We start from the raw sequence: 15,916 nt of genomic DNA on the forward strand, positions 1-15,916 counted from the left end.
CCCGCCCGCGTCGCAGCTGCTCGCCTGCCCCAGTCGAGCAGGCGATCCGGAGTCGTCGCGCCCTCGGTCGCATCCTGAGTGGCACCGGCCCCCTGGCGATTGCCCCCCCGGTCACTGCGCGTCTGCTCCTTGCACCAGGCGTGCTTCCGCCAGCCCCCCCCCCCTTCATCCGGGCGAAAATGCCGCCTCGCACTGGATGGGCGTCGCCTTCGCCGGGCGCTGCGCTCGCACCCGCTCTCGGACCCCTCTGCGCCGCGGCGTTCTAGATCCCGTACGCCGTAGCGTTGTAGTTCTCGTCCCTGCGTCCGGTTTCAGACCCGCTCCGTGTCTCCACACTCCAGATCCCCTTTGTGTGCTGCCTGGTCGCTTCTAGGCCAGGGATCCACAAGAGCCACTTCCAAGTAGCAATGTCTGGTAACGTGGATGATGGCCAAGAGCTCCGGAATTGGCAAAAATGACAAGGTGCACAAAGTCAGACAGCATTTTTGTCTTAGCAGAGGACTAGTCCACCTGCACTGACACTTTCTTGCCTGCTCCATGTCTTTCTCTTCCCTTTTTTTCTGCCCCTTTTCTTCACGCTTTGCAATCCTCCTCTCCAACATTTTGTCCCACCCTGCCAACTGCTAGCCCTGCCTCACCACTATCATCCACTCGCAGCTGGTGCTCTTGCACTACAGAATATGTCAGTACTTCTCCCAGTTATGTGACTCTTCGGCCCACCAACTTCCTCAAACTCTCCCAACCTCCATTGCTCTATTTGCACAAGATCTTGGTGCTTTCTTTCACTGACAAAAATATAAGAATGCCTTCCCTCCCTCAGCTTGCCTCCTTTCTTCCTGTCAAAAACATAGAGTTTTTTTGGCTCTTTCCTTCTCTAGTTCATTCTTTTAACCCAGTGACCCTGTTCCATCTCCTCCCCGACTTCTTCCATTTAGCTTTTCACTTGCCCTTCATCATACAAAAAGACTTTAACCTCTCCCATCTTAAAACAAAGCAAACCCTTTTAGCCCCACTTACCTGTGTATCCTCAACTCCATTTTTTATTTTACTTTAGATATAAATGCTCACTGCATTTATACCATCTACAATTGTGGAATTCCTCTCCTGAAGTTTTATCCTAGAACCTTTCCAATATGGTTTCTAGCCCTAACATACCATTATGGCTTGAATGGCATTGGGAAATAAGACAGCAATGGACTCCTCCTGCTGAGGAAATGCACCAAACATCACCTCCTCATCACCAACACAGTCTTCTGCCTGTCGAACCACAACAAGATGTCTTGGATGCACCTGCACTCAAAGCATTGGCATCTCATGGATTGCATCATCATCAGGAGAAGAGAGAGGATGTCAGAGTGACAAAGGCCATGAGAAGTACAGAATGCTGGACTGACCACAGGCTTTATAGTTTCCAAGCTGAATATGAAGATACATCCTAGTTGACAACCACAATGAAAAAAAGCACCCCAAATGCTCAGTGTCTCCAAATTGAAACAGGAGAATGTGAAACAGGCATTTGTCAAAGAACTGCGCAGCCAAATAGTAACAACTGGTGTAAACTCCAATAACATCGAGGCATCCTTCAGAAACTCCGTCTACTCGGCTGCATCCAGTACTCTCAGTCCCACCACATAAAAATATCCAGATTGGCTTGATGAAAATGATACTGACATAGAGAAACTACTGAATGAGAAATGGCTCCATAAGGCCTGCTTAGAAGACAGCACTTTGACATCTAAGAAGGCAGCCTTCAGTAATATCAAGAGAACTGTCCAGTGCAAACCCAGAGAGATGCGAAACTCATGACTGAGCAACAAGGCAGATGAGATGAGAAGTACTTCTGGTCCACTTCTGGGTTTGCCGACGAGCATGCGTGGGGGGCCTCCACGCTTCTGTGGAATACTCCATCCGCCCCAGCATCACAGCATTTACAAGCCACACCTGGTACCTTGAGGTATGTAGAAAAAACATTTACAGCTGTGTCTGTGGCTGAATCGCTGATTCTCCAAATCAGCATTGAATCTTCAGATTTGGATTCAGCCGAATTGAATCTAAATCCAAATCGAATACGGCCCATTTCGCCACGTACGTGGCCCTACAGGCCACATATCAGGATGTCAGATGAGCAACTATGTGATAGGGGCAATGCCTGAGGGAAATCTTACCCTGAAAGGAAGAGCTCCCAAGCTGGCAGGATGTGGACAAAGACCGGAAGACCTGCAGGAGCAAACCACAGCATGGAAAAATGCCATGGCAACCAAAGAGAAAAAAGGAACAACAGGTCCAGGAAGAGCCAGGATTGGCTCTAGCCCCAGCATGGACCCAATTTATGGTGGTGTGCCAGAGCCGATTCACCGCCCAGCCCTTTAGGGCAGAGATAAAAGCTCTGCCAGGAGCGGAGCTGGGAGGACCGGAAGTGAGGCTTCTGGTGGGACCAGAAGAGGCCCGAGGAGGAGAGAGCTCCGGAGAGGAGCAGTGGTGGCTGCCCCAGGAGTGGGGACCCGGAGAAGGAACAAGCCCTCAAGGGCTAAGGTACCTACCTAAAGCTGAGTTGTGGATCCTGGAAACCTTCAGATATGACTGGATGGTCAAGGACCCTGCAAACGGAAGAGAGAGCTGGGAGTCCGGACCACAGTAACGACATAAATGAGAAGCAGAGACATCCCTGGAAACAAGGTCAAAAGGCCAAGACAAAAATTACCACCATGGCTCACCTTAGAGGTAAGCAGAACAACTTGAGGTTGGCATAAGGTGAGGTGTAGGGGAGGCAGAGCTCCAAATCAGGAAACCGCACAAGCAAAGTTAAGGAGGGTGCCAGGGAAGGCGAGATGTAACATCATACTCCCAATAACAAACTTATTTTTCCATCAAAGACATGGCAGATGAGAACCCCCTGAGGGCCTTCCAAAACAAATGCTTTATCACCAAGCTATCTGGATCCCAACAAGATGGCGAGACCTAAGAGGTCCATAAGAGCCAGGCATATTAGTGAATGCCATGGGATTTTACAGACTACTGTTGTATAATATTTGCTGCTTGCCGCCGAGTGACCAGCTGTCATTTTGGAGGAGTACAGAAGTACTAAATGTTCTAGCTCACAGATAAGCGGCCGCAACCTTGTGCTTCACAAATTAGCAGCCACAGCTATTTTATAACCAACTACGCTTTTGTCGTAACTGTTAAGTGACCACGCATTTGTCATAGTTAGTAAGCGTAGCTAATAAGCACTACCTCAAACCCCCGGAAGAGACCACCATATAAGGGAATGAACAGAATAATAGAAGCCAATTGGTTCACGGGGACACTAAAAATTGGGGCAGTCTTATAAAACAACCAAGGAATCCAGAAGAGGAGTCCGAGACTAAACGAGCAGGGTGGAATCTGGCCAATTCTATCTCAGTCTTGCGAACGCCCACCGATATCCAAAACCCGGGCGACCCCTCCGTATCCCGAACGAGTGATCTCCCCCAGGGGAGCAAATAACTGCAGTATCTGTAACAGCTTTAAGAGAACTGAGCCTCACTGCCAACGTGAGTACAAAAATAAAACTTTTTGCATTACGCTTTAAGTGCCAAGGGACTCTGCCTCTGTGTTATTACCTCCTCGTTTTCGCCCAGAGCGTTTAACTCCACTGCATGCGACAACTACCAAAGAAAATCTTTTACTGTGAGCTAAAGGAGGGAAAGTACTCTCAGGGAAGCCAGAAGAAATGCTTCAAGTTCTCCCTCAAGTCATCCTTGAAACATTTCAACATTGACCCGAAGTCCTGAGAAAAACTCATTTATGATCAAAGAACCGCTGAGGCAGAGAAGAAATGCAAGCAGCGTAAAACTCACAACAACATGTCCGTTGTTGATCAAGCAACCCAAAGCAGCATCTCTCGCTCAGTGTGCCATAGACAGTTCAAAGCACAAATTGGCCTGATCAGCCATTCACGTGTTCACAAAAACCAAACAAACCAGCGATGTCATGGTCATCTTTGAATTTGAAGGATGAAAAACAACACCGATCTAAGACTGTTTTACACATTAATGCAAGCATCCTCGAAGTAGGTTGTGGAATGGATGGTTTCAAGAAATTCAAGAAGCAAAGGTTTTCTTCGGGATATCTTTTGTTGAACCAACTGTATAGTTGGGAGAGTTATTATTAGACAAGCAAAGGGCACTTTGTGCCTGAAACCTTTTCTAACATTTGTCCCAACTGTAGCTGGTTCAATAAAAGGTATTACCAAAAAAGCTTGCTTCTCATAAGCTTCCTCACCTGTATTTATCATGCTTTATGTTATACTACATGCAGATATATGTACATAGTACAACTTAAAGCAGTGGTGTTCACCGTCTTTGGCCAGATGGGCAGTGCCCGAACTGTCTATGGGCTGGATCTGGCCAGTGGTCCCAATTCAGCTGCTAGGGTGGCTGGGGGGATGGGAGAGAGGAGAGGTGTATTCACGCATACACACACACGCACACACGTATATATGTAGTATAACATACACACATGCACACTATTGAGTATACTCTTCATATTCCTGGGTGTCCCTGAGAAGATAGTTCTCCTGGCATAAAGCTTTTTTATGGGTACATATGTTCTTTAAGAAAATAAATTAATTGGGATAGGTAGGAAACTGGGTGAAAAGCCCTTACAGATGTCAGCTCATGGTTCCTTTCTTCATTATTTCCTCTGAGTCAAAAGGCAGTGCCCAAGTAATATATGAAGGACAATGGAGTCAGAAAGAAAATAACATTTGAGGCTTTCTTAGAAGGCCCCTTCATTATGATTACTCAAATAGAACTGATTGCATAGGATGGTGAAGACTAGCTGTCCAGGACCACAAGGAACTGAAAGTACAAATACGAGGTCTCAGTGTTGGGATCAGAAGTGGGAGAGTCAAATCCAGTCCAGGTGTGGCCAGTAATAGCTGAGCCAATAAAGATTCAGCAGATCAGCAAGCAGAGATTGAAATTTCTTGGCCAAATCAGCCTGGAAAATGAACATTAACTTGTGTCTATAACACTGAAATGAGATTTATTAGGACAAATTTCTTAGAATGATGTGGAATTTCTTCAAGTGGAACTCTGCACTATTTTCCAACATGGACCACTTGACTGAGTACCATGTTAGGGAGAATTCACTGGAATAAATTAATCCAAGACTGCCAAAAAATGGGGGTACAAGACAGCATTGCAGCTCTGAAGAAGCTAAGCAACAGTTCCTCACAACCAAATCAGAGGTTTTTTACACAAAAAAGGATTGAATAAACAAACAGTCAATGGGTAGAGTAGTTTGGAGTAATTTATTAAGGCTGGAGTGAGATACTTGTTGTAATTGTTGTTTTGGTCCTCAAGCCTCAAGTGAGGGAAGAGGTGTGTGACAGGATGGTGTCTGAGGGCTGCTGTGATGCTCCTTAGTGGCCACCTCTATCCTGCCCAGCTCCCACTCTTACTTCCCAGGGTCTCACCCTGCTTTATCACCTGCCATACCTTGATGTAAAAAGGTAATGAAGGGAGGCTGCTGAGCCTAGGGCGCTCTCTCTACTCACTCCCTCAGGTTCTACTTGCCTTCAGGGCTAATAGAAAATAGAAATAGAGTAATAGAAAATTAGGGTTGGAAGGGACCTTAGGAGGCCATCTAGTCCAACTCTCTGCTCAGAGCAGGACCATCCCCAACTAGATCATCCCACGCTAAATTTGGATACGTGGGGTGGGGCTTGTCTGCAGGCCGGACTGGACCCATAGACATGCTCCACACATAGGAGCCGGCACTCAGAGCCAGTCTGGTGTGGGAAGCTCATGAAGAATGTGCCTTGAACCACCCCTGTGCACTGCAGGCTCTTGCTGGTACACAGGGCACTAACGGATGTGCAGCTCCCTGTTGTAACTCATAGTGCTTCACAGAAAGTGCCATGAGTTGCAATGACCCCCGACCCAACAGACATTTGCTGTTTGGTTGTGGGGGGGAGGATCAAGCTCCAATTCGGAGCCGATCCAGCAAAGAGAGGCTGAGTGGCTGCAGCCTCACACCCCTAGCCCTGCCTCCCCCCTCCCCATCAGCTCCAGTGCTGTCTTCAGAATGTGAGTGGGGAGAAGGCAGGTGAAGGAGCTCAAGTCTGGTTTCTCCAGCCTGTGCTTGGGGGAAGTGGGGGGGTGGGGGGGAGGAGGGCAGGTGGTTTAGATCCCCCAAGCTGGGGGGCTCCAATCTATCCTGAAGATAGCACCAGGCATGCAGCTGAGCTGCATCAGTTCTGCCCTGCTCGCATGCAGAGACAACCAGGAGTTAATGAAGGCACTCTACTTTGGAGAACTTTCATCTAAACCCTCATTAAATGAGGGTTAATTTGTCGCACGATTGGGTACATTTAAAGTGCTCTGCAGCCGTTCACTTCCGATAGGGCATGACTGTAGAGCACTTTCAAGGGGCCAGTCACACGACAAATATCATTTCAGTCAATGTCCACAGGGATCATCTGTGGGCCTGATCCACCCCTGGAGCCAGTGCACAGGGCTGATCCAGCACAGGTGAAGCATGTAGTGTGCATCAGACTAGCTCTGAATGCTGCATGTAGCACGTGGGACCAGGACCAGTGCATGCTGCATGCAGTGCCTGGGCTTGGTCCAAGACCCACAGTCCAGATCCATCCCATGGTCCAGATCTTTGACAGCTCTCATCTAACTTGTTATATAGGGGCTAGAACTCTGAAAATAACCTAGATATCTCAAGTGGGACTGATGGAATTTAGGTGCCTATATTTAAAACAGTGATCCCCAAAATCCCCACTAAGCCCCTTAGACATTTGAAAGCCCAGAGGTACTTAAGTCTGCACCAGTAAAACCTCCTTAGGTGCCTTGAGTTCAACAACTGTTCATGACCTATATTTCCCCTATTTTGGCAGACCTCAGCAATTGGGCACCTATTTGATGCCTGGGCTTATGTGTGATTTCCACACTAAGCACTCCTGCATCCAAGTCACCCAAGCAGTCCAGTTCCTTAGCACAACAACACTGAGTTCAGCACAAAACACTATGGCCACCTTCATTAAAAAGTATGGCTGGAGAAGGAAGTTGTGTCTCATCCCTCTTTCATACAGTAGAATAATGGTTAGAGAACTCACTCCAGAAATAGGAAATCTGGGGTCTGGACCTTCCTTACACTAAGGACACTTTTACACATGCTCCAGGTAAATTTGCTCAATGAGCTTTAGTTCAAGCCGCCCACCCCCATTTTGAAGTGCAGGGATGCTGATATACGAGACACGGGAGGCTGCTGGAGTGCAGTAATTACCATACTCTAGCAGACTTGATTAATCAAGTCCAAATTAATTGAGTCTGCTCTGACGTGCTTTAATTACAGCAGCCTCTGCACTTACATACAGGCACCCTAAGAAGATTCCAATTCACATCTGCTTCATAACAAAGTCCAGCAGCTCTGCAGGCTTGATCCATTGGCTCCAGATCTAGCTCCCAGGCCCTACATTGCCAACCTCTGAACCAGGCTGCCTCTGTCACACAACTCTCTGCTGCTTCAGAGACACCTCTGCAAATGTATCTCTCTGCCAGTTATATGCATACAAAATTACTCTAATATCTATGTTCAAGTAGCTAAAGGTTGTCACCATATATTTAAGCATCTGAATCATAATGTTCTCTCCCCTGAAAAAAGCCACACCTCTGTTCCATGTGAGAGATTCCACATCTGTCCCCCTCTAACAAGCAACTCAGTCTAGAACCCCATACTAAATGCAAATACATTTTTACCTAACAATAATTATCAAGGGTTCACTGAGACTTGGCATTCATAAAATCACAGAAAATTAGGGTAGGAAGAGACCTCAGGAGATCATCTAGTCCAACCCCCTGCTCAAAGCAGGACCAACCCCAACTATATCAACCTTGGGTAATCTGTTCCATTGCCATACTACCATCCTAGTGAGAACATTTTTCCTAATGTAACCCTTCTGCTGAGTACCTGTCAGCAGCAACAAGGCCAGGTTCAATTTTGGGGGTACTAAATATATTTTACATTGGGTCGAGCCCCCACCCAGTTGACATGGAAAACATTAAATGAATCACTAGGGTGTCCCAACAACCCTTCCCTTGCAAGCTGTATGAACACAAACCCCTGATTTATTACAAAGACAAACACCAGAACACGACACAGTCAAGCAAAACAAAAATACTGTCCTGATTCAAAGTATACCCTAAATCACTCCTACCCCTATTGAGGAAACTCCACCCCAGGTCAGCAATCTGAGAGTGGGGGAGTCTTGACCCAAAAGAGGTCAGTCCCTAGGAATTTAGGTGCATCATCTCCCTCGCTGTCACTGTCCACTGGGGCCACTGGTTCCTTCTGCTTTGTGAAGGGCCCTTTGGTGAGTTGATGTAGCTCTGCCAAGCTGCTAGGGAGCACTGATCTCTGCTCCTGCCATGGACGTTGCATGCCCCTGGAGGCTGGGGGGGCACAGCGAGTTCCCACAGGCGGTGGCAGTGCTGTCGGTGGGGGGAGTGTGGTGGTGGGAAATGGGGAGCTCCCGCAGGCAGCCACAGGTGGGGTGGTGGCGAGCGCTGACTAGTAGTCAGTGACCACCTGCAGATACTGCCTGCGCTCCACCTGTAGACATGGTGGTGGCAGCCCACAGTGATCACGGCCCACCTGCAGATGCTGCTGGCAGTGTCAACAGCAAGAGGGGTGGGGTGGCGGGCACAGTTTCACAGGGGGTGCACTGCCTCGCTCAGGGGGTGCACTTGCACCCACGTGCACTCCCTACATGTCGCCAATGGCTCCTGCCCTGGATTCCCGTGGATGTGAATCCACCGAGCTTCAGTGGAACGCAGATCTCAGCCTGCTTGAGTGGCTGTTAGGGTGAGCTACCAGTTCCTGCCCTGGACTCCCAGTCCAAACCCCATACAGCTACTGGGCTTGAAAACCTAGATCTCTGTATCACCTGGCCACAGGCTCCAGCAAGTATTCCAGCATTCCCCCTCCCCTCCACAGGGGACCCAGGGGGAAAGAGAGAGCCCCCCCAGTCCAGGTTGCCTAAACCTTAATTAACTTTTCTGATCTCATCACAGGGCCCCAGTCAAGAAGCAGCCTCATTGGAACACTGCTAATTTAGACCAATCAATTCAAAGTGGGTCAGCACTCCAGGATTTGGCCAGAGTCTCTAAATTAGTTTTACAGGTTCTGTTGAGGAATCTTAAGGCAATGGTCTGGGGGTGGTGGTGGTGGGAGGTGGTCCTCTCCAGTCCTAGAGTAGGCACAATATATAACAATCACACAGAAAGCACAATTATGCTTTACAGCCAAACAAGATACACAGTGACGTGAAACACAGTTTATAGCACAAAATGACTTGTACATTTTGGGTGTGCTGCACTAATATCTAACCTAAACTATCCTTGCTGTAACTTGAAACCATTGCTCCTTTTTTGTCATCTGTCACCACTGAGAACAGGGGTGGGCAAAATGCGGTCTGCGGGCTGGATGTGGCCCACCAAGACATTCGATCCACCCCATGGAGCCCCTAAAAAATTTTGAAAATTAATATTAATCTGCCCCTGGCTGCCTGTCATGCGGCCCTCAATGGCTTGCCAAAACTCAGTATGCGGCCCTCTGCCCAAAATAATTGTCCACCCTGGTCTAGCTCCATCCTCTCTGGAACCACTCTTATAGCAGTTGAAAGCTTTTATTAAATCCCACTGCAGTCTTCTCTTCTAAAGAAGCCCAGCTCCCTCAGCTTCTGTTTGAAGTCATGTTCCCCAGCCCTCTAACCATTTTCGATGCCAACTGGACTCTCTCCAATTTGTCCACTTCCTTTCTGTAGTGGGGCATGTGAAACCATCTTAACCTATGTTCTTATATGCATTTAGGATTAGCATAACCAAGCAGTCACCAAGCTAGACAATACATGCATACATATAATTTGGCTGGTCATCAATACAAATTGGCAGGAAGATGAGTATTCCTGCTTAGCTTCACTGGTAAAGTGACGGGACAGCCAGGTGATGAATTCATGGTGCTGTAACAGCTGCTTGCACTCCAAATTTGAAATCAGGCCCTATCCATTAAATTCTGTTGATACTTGCATGCATTAATTTCAGGGAGAACCACACATGTTTTAGAGCAGAACCTGAGCCCCCCATATTTGTTCTTTCAATTTCCCATTTAAAACATTTAAGTTTTTATCAGTATTTTTAATCTGTACTATGATATCACACTCTATGATATCACTAGATAGACAGAGATTCTGGGATCGTAATGGTATGAGAAATTAACTGACATATTTAGACTACACATTTATGTGAACATATCACATACTAAATCCTCAATAGTTATTAAACAAATGATTCACCTTTTCAGGTTTGGAACACAGCTGCTGCTGCCACTTTTCTTGCTGTAGGCTTCTGAAATGTTTCAGAACATTTCTACTGATGACTGCTTTTATATTCCAGTTTCAATACATTCAACAATTTTGTCTCTATCATTTCTACTCTAGTAGACCATTTTACTCTTATCTTGTTCTTTACACGTTTCTTTTTTCCATTTAATTGATTTTACTTTTATATTAATTTGAGTAAGATTTGGCAAAGCTTTTAAACTTCGGTAAATTTTGATTAAAGCCTGTTGTAAGATGCCTAAATTGTTTCCTTTATTTTATTTTTTTGCTTTTACGATCCTTACCCTTCTGATCATAAGAAAACTCCTCCAAATTTCAACCATTAGCCCTATTGTCACACTAAGGCATTGGCTCAGCATTCGTTAAAAGCAGCATTGCTATCTCAAACAACTTGTCATTTCCCCTGGTGTGGGGGTTGGCATCCAGATCTGCCCTGCCATGTAATTTTTATGCACCCTACAATGTCGGGACATGAGTGGCAATTTGGCAGTGAGGAGAAGTGGCAGGGGGAGTTGGTGGCAGCATCCAGCAGCAATGCAAGTGGTGGCAGCAGCTGGGTCCCAAGTGGCAGCCCACTTTCAGGCCAAGCTCCATTAGTTTGACCCACCATTGCTAAAAGGTTGCTAACCCTTGTGTTACCTTTTGATTGGACTTGTGGCTAGGAATGAGATTAATTGATCAATGAGACCATTCTAGTCACAACTCAAAAGCTTTATTAGGATACGTAATAGCAAAGACTTATTGGGCACTTCTACATGTGCTCCGGGAGTGGAGGGGTGGTGGTTTAGTTAAAGTGCTGCTGTCTCTCCTGTATCAGTGTCCCCACATTTAAAAATGGCAAAGGGGGCACTTTGTCACAGGCTGGCTGGGCACTGTGAGTGTATCAATTTAGTTGCAGGCTGACTGGATGCTGAAACTGTATCTGCCACTGGGCTGTTTGGTTCAGGATCGAGGAGGCAAAGTTGGGAGTGAAGCAAAGGCAAATTTATTATAGCTTACACACACAACAGTTAACAGAAAGATAAATGCAACAAGCAGATAATGCAGTATTAAAGAGCTAATAATAAATAATAACAGATAATAGCAACAGATAGATGGATCAATCTGTCGCAGGCCAACTGGGCACTGCGAGGGTATCAGCCACTGAGCTGTTCAAAACAACAGATAGATAGACATGGGTTGGCAACTTATCGATAGTCCCTCGATGCCAGGTGCGCGCCAAGTGATTTCAGCGAAGTCAGGCGTCCCCAATCGACGCTGTTGGAGGGATTACCGGGGAAGATCCCTTGATCATGATCCGATCCTCACTCACACCAGGAGTCTGGTGTCCGGGCTTGGAATAGCAATGACCGTTCTGTTCCCTCCTTCCTGCTGGTCACCTGATGCACATGCTTTTTATACCTAGTCTTATGCTAATCTGTTGGCTTTAGAGCCACTCACAATTTTGCCCTGTAGCTGTTACCCTATGGGATTGAAAGGTGTTAAAAATTATCAGAAAAGGTTACTACCCAGACTCAGTTTTATCCAATAAGCAAATTACAACGTAGCATTTTTAGGTTTGGAATTAACATTTCTAAACCCAGCCCTTTTAGTTTTTTCTGAATATGCTTTCTTGAGACGTGCTTTCCTGGAATGTGTTGGGTGCGCCAGGTGGTTGGATCCAGTTTTATCGTCAAGGCTGAACCCTGAGCAAAAACCGTTAGGTCAGCTAATCTTGCAGCTACAGCTTCGCCTTTGGGGCACAGTTAGTTCCACAAACAGTTAGTTTTATAATTTTGGTTAAATTTATGACAGACAAGTTACATTTGCGGGTTATGAACTTACAAGCTTTACATTAGTTAATATTGCCTATTAGGCAAAATACCAAATGCCTCCAAGAAGCACATATTTATTGCTTATTAATCCCTCTGGTTCTGGCCATCACAGTACTTGAACTAAAGCTCAGCAAGCCCTTTTTTGCCCACCTCTGCTTTAAAGAATCATCAGCTCTTCTGGACTCCTTTCCCCCTCAGACTGGCCTCCCAGGGATTCCTGCCCACCAGTTCCCTGTGTGAGTCAAAGTCTGTTTTGGTAAAGTCCAGGGTCCTTACCCTGCTGCTCTTCTTCCTTCCTTTCTTTCCTCAAGATCCTGAACAAAAACATCTTGTGGTTGCTGCTGCCCACGATACCATCCACTACTACATTCCCCACCAATTCTTCCCTGTTTGTGAGCAGCAGGTCAGGAAGAGCACAGCACCTAACTGGCCACTCCAACACTTGCATCAGGAAGTTGTCCCCAACATTCTCCAAAAACTTCCTAGATTGCCTGTGCTCTGCTGTGTTGCCCTCCCAGCAGATGTCAGGGTGACTGAAGTCCCCCATGAGAACCAGGGCTTGTGATCTAGAAACTTTCACTAGCTGTTTGAAGAAAGCCACTTCCACCTCATCATTCTGGTCTAGTGGTCTATAGCAGACCCCCACCATGACATCACTCTTGTTGCTTTCCCCTCTGACCCTACCCCAGAGACTTTCAACAAGCCTATCCCCAGTTTCATACTGGAGCTCTGAGCAATCATAGCTCTTTTACATAAAGAGTAGCTCCTCCTCTTCCCCCCTACCTGTCCTTCATGAACAGTTTATGCCCATCCATGACAATGCTCCAGTCATGTGAACTCCCACCAAGTGTCTGTTTTTCCAATCGCATCATAGCTCCAGGACTGTGCGAGGACTTGCATTTTTTTCTGTTTGCTTCCCAGGCTCCGTGCATTCATGTACAGATATCTGAGGTAACTACCCAATTGCCTTACTTTCGCAGGAAGAATGAGAAGGCCCCTCCTGTTGTCCCCTCCTGCTTGGGCTTCCTCTAGGTCACCCAGTTTCCAGTTACCTCAGGGCTTTGGTCTTCATCCCCAAGTGAACCTAACTTAATGCCCTCCTCACAGGACCGGACACAGGCATGGGTGAACCAGGAGACTGACTGGGACCTGGACAGAAAGGGAGCCCAAAAATAGTATTTTAAAATTATTATTATCATTATCTCTGGCGACAGGGGACCTGATACTAAAAGTTTGCCCCAGGCTGCCAGGAGTCTAGGTACAGTGCCTCACTTAGTTAGCGAGTTTGTCTGTGAAGATGCTCTTCCCTTTCTTTGTCAGGTGGATCCCATCCCTTTCTAGCAGACCTTCTTGGAACAACATCCCATAGTAAAAGAAGCCAAAGCCCTGATGGTGACACCATCTGCACAGCCATGCGTGATCTGCAGGATGTGTCTACTCCTGCCCAGGCCATTCCCCTTGATTGGAGAATTGAAGAGAATGCCACCTGAGCCCTTGTCCTCTTTATTCTTGCACTCGGAGCCCTGTAGTCACTTTTTGGGCTGGTCAGGGTCACCACTGGTGATATCATTGATGCCCACATGGATGAATAGCATGGGGTAGTATTCAGAGGGCTGGATAAGTCTTAATAATCCTTCCATGACACCTTGGATCTGGGCTCTGGGCAAGTAGCAAACCTCCTGATACAACAGGTCAGGGCTGGCAAATGGATGCTTCTGCCTCCCCCACCCCAGAAAAGAGTCACCACCCAGCACCATCCATCACTTCCTCTTTGTAGCAATGGCCTTGATCCTCACAACCTTGGGAAGGCTTGGCCTGTCCTCTTCTCTTGACAGACAGTGCTCCTTCTCCTCTGATGCTAGGGCTCTATATCTGTTCTCCAGGCAAACCACTGCAGGTGGGCATGAAGACCTCTCCCTACAGCCAGAGGTCACAAGCTTCCAGCTTCCACTTTCCTTGGAGGTTCATGTTCTCTTCCTTTTCTAGCACCACCTCTAGTAGTCCTTCCTTTGCAGTCCCGGAGATCTCCTCCTCGCTGAATCCATGAACTGTTCATGGTGGAGGATGCTTTGGAGCCTTACCACCTCCTTCTGTAACTCTTTTGCCTGCTCTCTGAGTGATACCACCAGGAAACACTGCTCACATCACAGGCACTCCTCAACCTGGATTATTCAATGCAGGGACAAATAGTCAATGTACATATATTATATTTTCAGATTAATTTAGAAAAAGAACCTGATTTATTCAGTGAAGTTACTATGTCTCTGTTTTGAAGTGTGTCTGCCATACTAGTTAAAATAAATTTAGGGTGTAGAGTTTTTAGAGTTTAAGATACTGTGGATAACTTTCTAAGCATAGTCAAATATGAATTTTGGAGTCCAGCTCCAGTTTGTCATCTAGATATTTAGCCTACCCATAACATTATGAACCTGCAATCAGCAATCTGGGACTTTTATTGAGGAATAAGAGGAAAAAATTAAATACTTTTACTGGGAAATTTTTTTCCATCTTTGTTGATCATTATTGTCTACTAAGTGCACTAAGGAGAATTTGTTACTTAAAAGAAGTAATTGCATAAAGAAATGATTAAAATGTTTTTTAGTGGCATTACGGTTGTTGGTTGTAACTGTGTTGGCCTAAGGACGTAGGCTGACAAGGTTCTTTGGGTAGATGTGATATCTTTTATTAAACCAACTAAACACTTGCAAAAATGTTCTTTGCAAGCTTTTGGGCACTGTCACTGGGTCTGTGGGGTACTGCCCTTTCCTCTAGTTCTCCCCTGCCACAACTTTGATCTTATTAAAGGGAGGAAAAAGACAAAATATTAGTAGGTACCCATGGAGTAATAACACTTGGCCCATCACATGATTCCAGGTGCTTTTTATTCTTTCGTTTTTCTTTTACAGCAGCCTGGACCACAGGCAGCAGCTCATCCCCCTCCTGCTCCCCAGAGTCACCCTCGTGCTTGAGGAAAGATCAACTTCACTGTCCTAGAGGTAAGGGCCCGCTGGGCAACTCGCAGTGCTAATTACCTCATTAGCAGCCCGTGTAAATAAGGATTGTTATCCCCTGCCTATTACCAGGAAGGGCGTTTCTGGCTGTTCCCCCTCTGTGGGTCTTGACCAGTGGGAGTCCTGACCCAGTCCCCCTGGGTATGAGTCACTCTAGGTGGTGACTCAGCTTAATGTCCACTAATTGCCTCCTTAGCAGCGGAGGCTGGCCATGTCTTTTACTGCCTCTCCGCGGTTTGTGCTGGCTCGGTTCTGGGAGCTCCCGAGCTGCTGGTGCCAAACTTTGGGACTGTCTTCCCCTTTCCCTTCTAGGCTGCCGTCCACTTCCCCCCTCGGGTCCTAACCAGGGAGCTCTTCTCTGCTCCAGGACACTGCGCCGTGTCACTGCCTGGATCCACGGCTACTGCTCTTTGAGACTCACTGTAGTGGCTGGAGTTTTGTGCGCCGGTACCAGGCATCTGGCGGCTACCTGGCTCTTCTTATCTTTTCTCTGGGGTCACAGACAACCCTCCTCTTCACTCTCACAGTGCCGGAAGGCATTTTTCTTGGGGCCTCGTCCTCCCTATATTCCCGGAAGCGGGGTCCTATTCGCTCACTGGTGGCGCGGAGAATCTCCTTCCTCCCTGCCCCTGCCTGGGCCTCATAGATTCATAGATTCATAGATGTTAGGGTCGGAAGGGACCTCAGTAGATCATCGAGTC

The 15,916-nt window shown here is 46.9% G+C and overlaps 1 protein-coding gene across 1 annotated transcript in view; it reads right to left on the minus strand.

Moving 5' to 3' along the window:
* AGPS (alkylglycerone phosphate synthase) overlaps positions 1-15,916 on the minus strand; it is a 146,307-nt gene that overhangs the window by 127,903 nt on the left and 2,488 nt on the right. The window contains exon 2 of the mRNA XM_014525000.2: positions 1,156-1,257. Coding sequence (XP_014380486.1) covers positions 1,156-1,257 — 102 coding nt within the window. The remainder of the gene's footprint in view (positions 1-1,155; positions 1,258-15,916) is intronic.

The sequence above is a fragment of the Alligator sinensis genome, unplaced genomic scaffold (genome assembly GCF_000455745.1).
Source record: "Alligator sinensis unplaced genomic scaffold, ASM45574v1 scaffold173_2, whole genome shotgun sequence".
In the NCBI taxonomy this organism is placed as follows: Eukaryota; Metazoa; Chordata; order Crocodylia; family Alligatoridae; genus Alligator; species Alligator sinensis.